At 46.5% G+C, this 11,657-nt stretch overlaps 2 protein-coding genes across 3 annotated transcripts in view; one reads left to right on the top strand and one right to left on the bottom strand.

Annotated features, from left to right (window-relative positions):
* ACO2 (aconitase 2, mitochondrial) overlaps positions 1 to 3,032 on the bottom strand; it is a 58,772-nt gene extending 55,740 nt beyond the window's left edge. Inside the window, exon 1 of the mRNA XM_011945081.1 lies at positions 2,684 to 3,032. The gene's annotated coding sequence lies outside the window, so the exon portion shown is untranslated. The remainder of the gene's footprint in view (positions 1 to 2,683) is intronic.
* Positions 3,033 to 3,467: 435 nt separating this feature from the next.
* Positions 3,468 to 11,657, top strand: part of PHF5A (PHD finger protein 5A) — a 10,069-nt gene continuing 1,879 nt past the window's right edge. The window contains exons 1-4 of one of the 2 annotated variants that reach the window (XM_011945077.1): positions 3,500 to 3,591; positions 4,043 to 4,066; positions 4,558 to 4,724; positions 10,451 to 10,501. In XM_011945077.1, coding sequence (XP_011800467.1) covers positions 3,540 to 3,591; positions 4,043 to 4,066; positions 4,558 to 4,724; positions 10,451 to 10,501 — 294 coding nt within the window. In that variant the 5' untranslated portion in view covers positions 3,500 to 3,539. Of the gene's footprint in view, positions 3,592 to 4,042; positions 4,067 to 4,557; positions 4,725 to 10,450; positions 10,502 to 11,657 lie in introns of both variants that reach the window. The other variant, XM_011945078.1, reaches the window with a different exon arrangement.

Here is an 11,657-nt window from a genome sequence, read left to right as displayed (position 1 = left end):
CCTGAGTAGCTAGGACTACAGGCACGCACCACCATACCCGGCTCTAATTTTTGTATTTTTAGTAGAGATGGAGTTTCACCATATTGGCCAGGCTGGTCTTGAACTCCTGACCTTGTGATACACCTGCCTCAGCCTCCCAAAGTGCTGGGATTACAGGCGTGAGCCACCGTGCCTGGCCACGTATTTATTTAGCAATTATATAGCCCTTACTAAGTACCAGGAAGGGTTCTAAATACTTTGCAACTATTACATGATTGAAACAGATATACTCTTTTTATTGTATCTAAAGGCAAGGAAACAGGTGTGGGGAGGTGGAGTAACTTACCCAAAACCACCGCTATATGAGTATTCGAGTTATTACAGAATTCAAATCTAGGTTGTCTGATGCCAGAGTCCACGCTCTCAACCATAACACTACGTTTGCTCTCTGTTTCTTCATCTGTGAATCAGGCTAATAAGCCTGACTCATCTCACAGAGTCATGTGAAATTAGTCATACACAGGAAGACAAACGCTAGGTACTCTTAGTGCTGGGAGTAACACCCATCATTCTATTATCTACCTTCACCTTTGGTCCAGCCAAGGGAAGAAAAATACCGTATTTGGCTGAGAAAGATCTCCAAGACCCTCTGCAGTCAGGTACAATAGAATACAGTGGAAGTTCCACAAGAACAAGGACTGTCCTTGCTTACCACGGTATTCAGAACAAGCAGTGGGCGCTCAGTAAATATATGGTGAATGAAGTAGGAATGAATTGACTACAGCCATAGGGTTTTGCATACATGACTATTAAGGTAGTAACCATCACTTCTCAAATGTATCTAAGCACAAAAGAACAAAAGAGGTAAATGTACAAGCTTCTCAGAGAAACCGTGACAGCCTGGTTATTGGGAGGCAGTGTGCAAACTGCATAATATTGTTCATTCATCTCAGCTGAAAGAACAAATAAGGAGACCAGGATTTTAATCCTGACTCTGCTACTGGAAGTCACCCAGGCTCTCAAGGTCTTAAATTTTCCACCTGTAAAAGAGGTTAGTCAACGTGATGGTCGTAAACTCATTCTACTTACTCATCACTTTCTAACATCCAGTTGCTGAATATACATTTGTTCAATGAAGATTATCCTCAATTGATAATGGATTCAGGAAGTAACTTACTCAAGGTCACAGGATCAGGAAAGAGTATGAACTACAGCCCAGATCTCCTTTTACACCAGTCTAATACTCATACTTTCCAAGATCCTTTTCAGTTCAAAATGGTGTGATATTATTCTTCTCTTCCAAGTTCAAGAACTCTATAATCATTTATCTTACCAAATAATCTAGCCTGACTCCCTTAACTCATGAGACAGGAAGAAACAACTGTTTCCACATCATTAACCTAGAGAATCAAAAGACCTGAAGAGGCCAGATGGGGTGGCTCACACCTGTAATCCCAGGACTTTGGGAGGCTGAGGCAGGCCAATTACTTGAGGTCAGCAGTTTGTGACCAGCTGGTCAACATGGTGAAACCCTGTCTCTACTAAAAATACAAAAAGTAGCCAAGCATGGTGGCACACGCCTGTAATCCCAGCTACTCGGGAAGCTGAGGCAGGAGAGTCACTCGAACCTGGGAGGCAGAGTTGCAGCCAGCCAAGATTGCACCATTGCACTCCAGCCTGGGTGACAGAGCGAGACTCTGTCTCAAAGGAAAAAAAAAAAGACGTGAAGAGATAATTAGGTGCAATCCTTTGCCTTTGCCCAGAATTGAGATCAGAAATATTTTCTTTCAGATAAAAGATTTTATTTTAAACCACATGGTTTAAATTTAAACAATGTGATTAAAAATAACTTCAAGTACCACAAGGCTTCTTGAAAGTACAACGCATAACAACTTGTAAAATTCTATTATCAAAGTTGCGCCACTTGATCCAAAAAAGATTCACAAAGTTAACTGTGAAAGGCTGACGGAGAATGTCTACAGATGCTTGCTTGCTTTATTTTTATTAACAAAGGACACATGTGACGTTGAACCTTTGAGTATAACACCTTCCGAGGGCTGTCAAGTTAGAAGTGAAAAAATCATGTGGCAGTCGGCCAGCTTTCTAGATAGCTCCTAACGGGGAAGTCAAGGTCAAACTGGAGTCTCCTTATCCTCCCATATTTGACAAGCAACTTACTGTGAGCTCAAAATATTCGTACTGCATTCTGACAAACAGAAATAATCGCACCCTGGTTCGGAAAGTTCTGTGAGGGCAGGCTGACATAAACAAGAACTCAGTGGTGGTAGGGCCCACGCTTCTGCCACAGCACTTCGGTGCCACTCTGAGAACCAGAACTTCCACCTACTTTCTACCAGTTTTATCACCTATCAAATGAGAAAAATCATCTCATTCCTATGATTACATCAATCAAAGAATATTATGAAGAATTAAAAAACAGTCCTCAAATCTTGTGCAAAAGTGAGAGACTATTACTATTATTTACTACGTAGGGGCCCAGAAGACCACCTCCCCACCTCGGGCATTCCATATTCCGCAGGGTCCTCAAAAGGTGGTACAGGGTCCTAGTTTCTTCTCCAGACTCCAGGCCTGGCAACCGCAGATGCTGTCATGTCTCTGTTGCTAAGAGATGCGAAGTGAGGCCTCAGGAACTGGGCCTAGAAGGCTCAACAACGACCGCGCCCCCTAGTCACCTTGTCCTCACCTTGAGGAATGGAAAGACACCCCACGGGAGCAGGGAATGCTGTCCTCAAAAAGAAGAAAGAGGTGCCTCCGCTCTTCACCCGGCCGCCGCTGCTTGGGCCCACGCTTTTTGCGAGGCGGGGACAGGGCCAGGAAAGCTGACTGTGCCGGGGACGCCTTGACCTAGGGCACCAGAGGAGCGGACACGGGTGCTGGGCCCACAACCGGAACAGGTACACGAGAAGTTGGCCCCAGGTCGGGCCCGCCTCGCCCTGCCTCGCCCATAGCCGCCGGCACAGTAGGAGGCACCCCGCCCCCGTGAACCCAGAGGTCCCTGAGCTCGCTCACCTGCAGCCGAGTCACCAGTAGGCTGTAGGGCGCCATTTTGTGCACTGACAAAGATGAGGTCGCATGCAAGTGACGTCCCAAACGGCGGCTTTTAAAGCCTTTGGGCAGGGGCGTGCCCGGAAGAGTAGGGCGTCACAGTGAAGGCGAGGCCTTCCTAGGGGCGCCAGAACCCTGCGAACGCAATGAGCGGAGCTCAAGAGTAATGAACAGACACGCAAGAGGAAATAGAACTGCCTAAAGACACTTGCAGAAGTAGATACCAAGCACAAATATGTTTTATTCAAGAACAAATTTTAGTTATCTCTGCCATCCAAATCTGGGAGAGTTTTTAAGACTTTCATGCACCTGGCAGGACCTGGTCACCCAGCAGCGACAGAAACTCGCGCGAGAGCAAGAGGGGCCTGGTGCAAGGATCGTAAACTGACGGAAGCTTAAAGGACCAATCACAGCGACGTGGAGGCAGGAACAATGGGAGATAAAGGTCGGACGGAAGTTCCCGAAGCTTCCGGTGGCCGGCTTAATTGGGAGTTATGGCTAAACATCATCCTGATTTGATCTTTTGCCGCAAGCAGGCTGGTGTTGGTGAGACTGCGCCCTGCCCCTGTCTATCTGGGTAGGGGTGGTATTAGGAGCTGGGGGGTCGGGGGTTCCCATCACTTCCTTAGTGGCTTGCCTCGCTGGCGCCACGTTTCCCGCCTCTCGGGCGCGGGGTGTTGTAGGAACGCGCAGGTTTGTGGCCTCTGATGAGAAGAGGGCGGGGATGCGCGTGCTGGGAGCCCCAGGCAAGTATCGGGGGTGGGGTCTGGCCCAGGTCCACAGAAACTCAGAGCTTGCCCCAGGACGTTGGAGGAAATTCAGAGAGTGCTTGGGCTGTGGATTTAGTTCATTTGGAAATTTGTAATGATAAAATGGCTATCCGCAGGTATCACTGCAGTCCTTACTCATGTCCCTACCCCCAGCTCGAGGATGTACTTCCCCTGTTTGTCACAACCTTTATTCTAATTGTACTTTTTAACCATCTTTCATCTTGCAGCCATCGGAAGACTGTGTGAAAAATGTGAGTGGAACCTACCGTCCCAACAGCCCACCCTTCCCACTCCCAGTTTCTATGGAACCAGCAAAAGTGCCACAAAGAGGGCTTTGAGTAGATGTGCCTGGAAGTATGTGAACACTGAATGCTGGACTTCAACCAAAGGCCCCTCTGACTCCCCACTGCCACTTCCATATTTAACGCTGTATCTCTCTAGTTTTCAACAGGAAAAATCGCCAGAGTAGCATGACCCCTCCTTAACACACAGCACTTTGCCGGCATATATATAGGCTTATCATCTCCGAGGTGCTTTTCTAGGCTCTTTACATATGTTAATTGATAAACTTTTGTATATATTGAGGGACTTGAGATGGATACTGAGTAAACCAAGTTTTGTGATGCCAAGAGGAGGGCCCTAAAGTCACTGTCAAAAGGAGACTAGTGTATTTCCCCATGGCAGGAGATAGTAGAGGACTGAAGAACTTGTTGTGAGTATGACTCCATTCTCTTCCTTACAGGTGATGGCAAGTGTGTGATTTGTGATTCCTATGTGCGTCCCTGCACTCTGGTGCGCATATGTGATGAGTGTAACTATGGATCTTACCAGGGACGCTGTGTGATCTGTGGAGGCCCTGGGGTCTCTGATGCGTATTATTGTAAGGAGTGCACCATCCAGGAGAAGGACGTAAGTGTACAGCTTTCCATCTGACCTTTCCTCCTTTTGTTTAGTAACACTTTGCCATCCACTGCAATCTCCTATGTTCTCTGGAGATTACTGTGTTCATCTAGTCATCTAGGTTATAATTTCTTCAAGTTCTGTGAGTCAAACTGGGTGTAGTTCAATAAAAGGCAGTTATTTTGCATCAAGGGGAAAAATGCAAGGGAAGCAAATCTTTGTCAAGACCAGCAATTTGAAGAGCCCTCTCTCTATTCATGTTTCTCTGTGATTATTCTTATTCAGAAATGACATCCGGCTGGGCGTGGTGGCTCACACCTGTAATCTCAGCACTTTGGGAGTCCAAGTTACGAGGATCACTTTAGTCCAGGAGTTCAAGACCAGCCTGGGCCACAGAGCAAGATCCCGTCTCAACAACAACAAAAAACAATTTTGTTTTGTTTTGTTTTGTTTTGTTGTTTTTCTTTTTTTTGAGACAGGGTCTCTTGCTCTGTGGCCCAGGCTAGGGTGCAGTGGCATGATCACGTGCAAGGCTCACTGCAGCCTTCACCCCCGCCCCAGGCTCAAACGATCCTCCCACCTCATCCTCCCAAGTAGCTGGGACTGCAGGCATGCGCCACCACACCTGGCTAATTTTTTTTGTAGAGACAGGGTCTTGTCTTGTTGCTTAGGTTGGTCTCGAACTCCTGGGCTCAAGTGATCCTCCTGCCTTAGCCTCACCAGGTGCTGGGATTACACGCATGAGCCATCACTCCTGGCCAAAAAAACATTTTTCATTAGTCGGGTGTGCTGGTGTGTACCTGTGGTTCCAGCTACTTGGGAAACTGAGGCAGGTGGAGGATCACTTGGGTCCAGGAGGTCAAGGCTGCAGTGAGCCATTTTCATGCCACTGCACTCCAGTCTGGGTGACAGAGACCCTGTCTGTTTTTTTTTTTTTTTTTGAGACGGAGTCTTGCTCTGTCGCCCAGGCTGGAGTGCAGTGGCCGGATCTCGGCTCACTGTAAGCTCCGCCTCCTGGGTTCATGCCATTCTCCTGCCTCAACCTCCCGAGTAGCTGGGACTACAGGTGCCCGCCACCTCTCCCGGCTAGTTTTTTGTATTTTTTAGTAGAGACGGGGTTTCACCGTGTTAGCCAAGATGGTCTCGATCTCCTGACCTCGTGATCCGCCCGTCTCGGCCTCCCAAAGTGCTGGGATTACAGGCTTGAGCCACCGCGCCCGGCTGACCCTGTCTGTTTATAAGGCCTGTACGGCCCATGTTGTGTCATAGCCACTCAATAATGTCTCAGATCTATCATTAAGCACTATTTGGGTGTATATTGTGACAAAGTTGAATTTGGGACGATTCAAGTTGACTTCAGCTTTAAGCAGGTAACAAGTGCCTTTGGTTTAATATTGCAGAAGTGATTGTGGCCCTGCATAGTGACTTTTTTTTTGTCCCTTGACACTGTGTAGTGGCAGTGGTTACTTACTATTCAACTCTCTGAGCCAAATGCCAGGAGAGAGAGCTTATAGACCAGTGCTACAGGCAAGGTTTACCCCATTTCTTTCATTTAGTATTGGCAGCAGGGTTCTTTGTGGGGGAAAACTATGGATCAGCTTGTTTTCTTCAAAAAACAAAACAAAAGGAAGTATGATACAGTCTCACTAGGTTAATGATAGTATCCAGTTATCTTATTTATTTATTTATTTATTTTTTATTTTTTGAGACGGAGTTCACTCTTGTTACCCAGGCTGGAGTGCAGTGGCACAATCTCGGCTCACCGCAACCTCCGCCTCCCAGGTTCAAGCAATTCTGCCTCAGCCTCCCGAGTAGCTGGGATTACAGGCATGCGCCACCACGCCCAGCCCATTTTGTATTTTTAGTAGAGACGGGGTTTCTCCATGTTGCTCAGGCTGGCCTCAACTCCCAACCTCAGGTGATCCGCCCGCCTTGCGTCTCCCAAAGTGCTGGGATTACAGGCCTGAGCCACTGCGCCTGGCCTAGTTACCTAATTTAATTCTAATTTAGAGTAAGGCAAAAGATACGTAATTCTTCATATTCCCATGAGCAAAGAATACATCTTTTATAGATGTTATCACACCTTGTTCCTCACAATAAGTTTGAGAAATAGGGATGATTATTATGATGCCCATTTTATAGTTCCTCTGACAAGCCCAGGCTATTCAAGGAAACCTTGTAGTGTCCCCATTTCACCATGTTGTCCTTTTATTTATATATTTATTTTATTTTTTGAGATGGAGTTTTGCTCTTGTCGCCCAGGCTGGAGTGCAGTGGCGCCATCTCGGCTCACCACAACCTCCGCCTCGCGAGTTCAAGTGATTCTGCGGCCTCAGCCTCCCGAGTAGCTGGGATTACAGGCGCCTGCCACCACGCCCAGCTGATTTTTGTATTTTTAGTAGAGACGGGGTTTCACTGTGTTGACCAGGTTGGACTCAAACTCCTGACCTTGTGATCTGCCCGCCTGGGCCTCCCAAAGTACTGGGATTACAGGTGTGAGCCACCGCCCCTGGCCTTATGTTATCCTTTTACATGTGCTTTTGGATGTTTCCATGGTGAAGGCAACAACGCCAGTACCTCATTTCATGCACTTGGATCCTGCCTTCCCCCAGTAAGTGGGAGAGATTGGGCCAGATAAGACTACACCATTGGGCCAGGCATAGTGGCTCATGCCTGCAATCCCAGCACTTTGGGAGGCCAAGGTAGGTGTATCACCTAAAGTCAGGAGTTTGAGACCAGCCTGGCCAACATGGTGAAACCCCGTCTCTACTAAAAATACAAAAATTGACCGGGCACGGTGGCTCACGCCTGTAATCCCAGCACTTTGGGAGGCCGAGGTGGGTGGATCATGAGGTCAGGAGATCGAGACCATCCTGGATAACACAGTGAAACCCCGTCTCTACTAAAAAAATAAAAAAAATTAGCTGGGCATGATAGCGGACGCCTGTAGTCCCAGCTACTTGGGAGGCTGAGGTAGGAAAATGGCATGAACCTGGGAGGTGGAGCTTTCAGTGAGCGGCGATCATGCCACTGCACTCCAGCCTGGGCAACAGAGCGAGACTCCATTTCAAAAAAATAATAATAACAAAAAATAGATTAAAAAAATACAAAAATTAACCGGCGTGGTGGCACACATCTGTGATCCCAGCTACTTGGGAGGCTAAGGCAGGAGAATTGCTTGAACCCAGGAGGCAGAGGTTGCAGTCAGCTGAGCCGAGATCAGACCGTTGCACTCCAATCCGGGCAACTAAGAGCAAAATTCCTTCTCAAAAAAAAAAACAAAACGAATACGCCATTGAATCTTCTATTGTTTAGGGAGATGAGAAAGGTCCTGAAGTACCAAAAACATAATTTCCGTTAGTGATTTGGACCTTTCTCTTGTCCTTAACTCTGATTTGCATTTACCTTCAACTATTAAGTCATATCCTGCTGTCCGGAAATCCAGATCCAGTCTACTAGCTAGATTACACTTCATTAGAGGCAGGACTTTGGTTTGTCTATTCGCCTCTCCTTTTCCTTAGGCCGTGGTACGGTGCCTGACATGCGGTGCAAGCATGGTACATGTGTTTTGGTGCTGTCCCTGTAAGTCATCCAGAGGTGTCCCCTTTAGGGTGTCTAGTACATAGTAGGTGTTTGTTAATTACTTCTGGTCTATAGCATAGACCAGAATAATAAGCATAATAAGGTAACAGCAGTGAAGAAAATTTACAAACAGTTCCTAAACTAGCTACAGGGTAGCTATTTAAGCCATTTAAGACAGCGTTTTCTTGAATTTTTGCATGGTTCTAGCTAGAGTTCTTATCTAGCATAAACTTGCAACCAGAGAATGCTTAATAAATGTTAATTGCTGTCTGCCTCCTCTGAATGTGGTGTGTGAACTGATACCTTTGGATCCTCATGCCTCATTCTGTCCCTGAGACTTATTCTAGATGTCACTTCCCCACCTTCACATTATACACGAATGTTCTGAGGACATTTGAGATGGAATCTAGCTCACATTTTCAGCGCTAGTTTCCAAGGAACACAAAGCAGTCCAGTGACATGATCCAGGCTCTCAGCCTTACAGATCATCATGTAGATTAAGTGGCCAAGGCTCTTTCCTATGCAGAAACCTTCCTGCAGCCAAGGCAACCCTTGTTATTGTTCTCTTCCTGCAACTTTCATAATTGATAAGGGAATTAGACAGGTAAGCTAAGCCAAGTATTCTCATTTATAATTTTTCAAAGCCACAAGGATAACCAGGAGACAGGGATGATGTCTATGGACATTGCTACCAGAGGACTAATTGGTAGGTTCTTATGGTGCTGCATTGTGTAATCCCCTTAATCTTGATTCCTTTTGTTTACAATTTTCCTCGGTTCTCCCAACCAGAAGGTAAGAAAAATGGCACTAACATTTATGAAGCTCTTAATATATGCCAGGTGCTTAGCTAAACATTGTTATCCAAAAGTTCCGTGTGATACAGATGAGGATGCTAAGGCTTAGAGACATTAAGCAACTTGGTTAGTCCAAGGTCAAGTGGCTAATGAGTGACATATCAGGACTATAATCTAGGAGGTCTGACTCTCTTTTAATTAATTCATTAATTTTTTTTTTTTTTTTTAGTTTTTTGAGATGCAGTTTTGTTCTTGTCGCCCAGGCTGGAGTGCAATAGCATGATCTTGGCTCACTACAACCTCCACCTCCCAGGTTCAAGCGATTCTCCTGCCTCAGCTTCCCAAGTAGCTCGGATTACAGGCACACGCCACCATGCCCAGCTCTTTTTTTTTTTTGAGACAGGCTCACTCTGTTACCCAGGCTGGAGTGCAGTGGTGTGATCTCGGCTCACTGCAACCTACACCTCCTGGGTTCAAGCAATTCTTCCGTCTCAGTCCCCTGAGTAGCTGGGATTACAGGTGTGCACCACCACGCCCGGCTAATTTTTGTATTTTTAGTAGAGACAGGGTTTCACCATGTTGGTCAGGCTGGTCGTGAACTCCTGACCTTGTGATCCACCCACCTCGGCCTCCCAAAGTTGCTGGGATTACAGGCGTGAGCCACCTTGCCCAGCCTAATTTTTCTTTCTTTAGTAGAGATGGGGTTTCACCATGTTGGTCAGCCTGGTCTCAAGCTCCTGGCCTCAGGTGATCTGCCCACCTTGGCCTTCCAAAGTGCTGGGATTACAGGCATGAGCCACCGCGCCCAGCCTGACTCAGTGTTTCTTAACCTTTTATTTATTTATTCTCATCATTGCACCCCTAAGGAGAAAAGTTAAAAGTTAATGTAAATTAATTAAATTTTGGGGCTAGCTAAGCTGTAAGTAGGCTGGGGGCAGTGGCTCATGCCTGTAATCCCAGCACTTTGGGAGGCCCAGGCAGGCAAATCACGAGGTCAGGAGTTCGAGACTAGCCTGACGAACATGGTGAAACCCCATCTCTACTAAAAATACAAAAATTCGCTGGGCGTGGTGGTGGGCGCCTATAATCCCAGCTACTCAGGAATCTGAGGCAAGAGAATCACTTGAACCCAGGAGGCAGAGGTTGCAGAGAGCCGAGATAGCGCCAGTATACTCCAGCCTGAGCAACAGGGTGAGACTTCATCTCAAAAAAAAAAAAAAGCTAACCTGTAAGCAAAGAACAGAGCTGTACAAACTGGAGGATTGGATGATACCATCACTTGGTACCTTCCAGGAATATTTAGGTATCTATAAGGATAGTTTGTAAACCTTGACCTGATCCAGTCTTCTTCTTTTACAGCTGAGGAATAATGTAAGTCCCAAGAGAAGCAACTTGCCCACATTTGCGTCAGTAAGGCACAGTTTAAGCTATCATCATACCATGAGTTTCTTAGCCTCTCTAAAGAGTTTAGAGTGCTGTTACTATGTCTAATATCAGGCCTTTGTCCAGGAGAGGCAGCTTATGCCTTATTTTTACAAGGACATTAAATATAGATTACATTGCTTACTTGGGTTCACCTAGCAAGCTATTGTTGGGTGGCGTCCTTGGTACACCAGGCCTCAGAGATGGAAGCTCTCAATGTAATGACTTGGTACATGTTTTCTAGGAGATCCCAAAATGTTAGTGTTAGCTTTGTGTGTTTTCGGAGATTTTTATAGTTGTTAATGTCTGCCCCCAAAGAAAGATACTAGTTGAGTTAGAAATGAGTTGGCTAAGGACTTTATTAATTCATACTATCACTTAATATCACAGGACTTAAACTCTGACATGGGTGTTTAATAAAATCAACAGACCTGTAGGGCTTTTCCAGTTACAGCTTCCCCGGTTTTTCTTCCATCATCCCTAATCAACTGGTGGAGTCATCATTTCTGTAGAACACAGCTTCCCAGGGGCTTCACTGAAAGCACTCAAGCTCATCAAATGGCCAGGGCAGCCTGTCATGACAAATCAGTGCATGGTCTGTAAATAGCCACCTATCACTAGCACAGTAGTGCTCTGTACCCCCAAAACCATGTGTTAAATTAAGTGAATTAATGAAGACACATGAAACCCATTATTCTCCTATGGTATTTAAAATGTAAGGGCCGGGCGCAGTGGCTCACGCCTGAAATCCCAGCACTTAGGAGGCCAAGGCGGGTGGATCAGAAGGTCAAGAGATTGAGACCATCCTTGCCCACATGGTGAAACCCCATCTCTACTAAAAATATAAAAATTAGCTGGGCATGGTGGTGCGCCTCTGTAGTCCCAGCTACTCGGGAGGCTGAGGCAGGAGAATTGCTTGAACTCGGGAGGCAGAGGTTGTAGTGATCCGAGATCACGCCACTGCACTCCAGCCCGGCAACAGAGTGAGACTTCGTCTCAAAAAACATAAAGGTAAGGTATGGCTGGGCGCAATGGCTCACGCCTGTGATCCTAACGCTTTGGGAGGCTGGGGTGGGCGGATTGCCTGAGCTCAGGAGTTCGAGACCAGCCTGAGCAGCATGGTGAAACCCTGTCTCTACTAAAA

This window comes from Colobus angolensis, unplaced genomic scaffold (assembly GCF_000951035.1).
Source record: "Colobus angolensis palliatus isolate OR3802 unplaced genomic scaffold, Cang.pa_1.0 Scaffold239, whole genome shotgun sequence".
In the NCBI taxonomy this organism is placed as follows: Eukaryota; Metazoa; Chordata; class Mammalia; order Primates; family Cercopithecidae; genus Colobus; species Colobus angolensis.
This window is presented reverse-complemented; position numbering and strand designations above follow the sequence as displayed.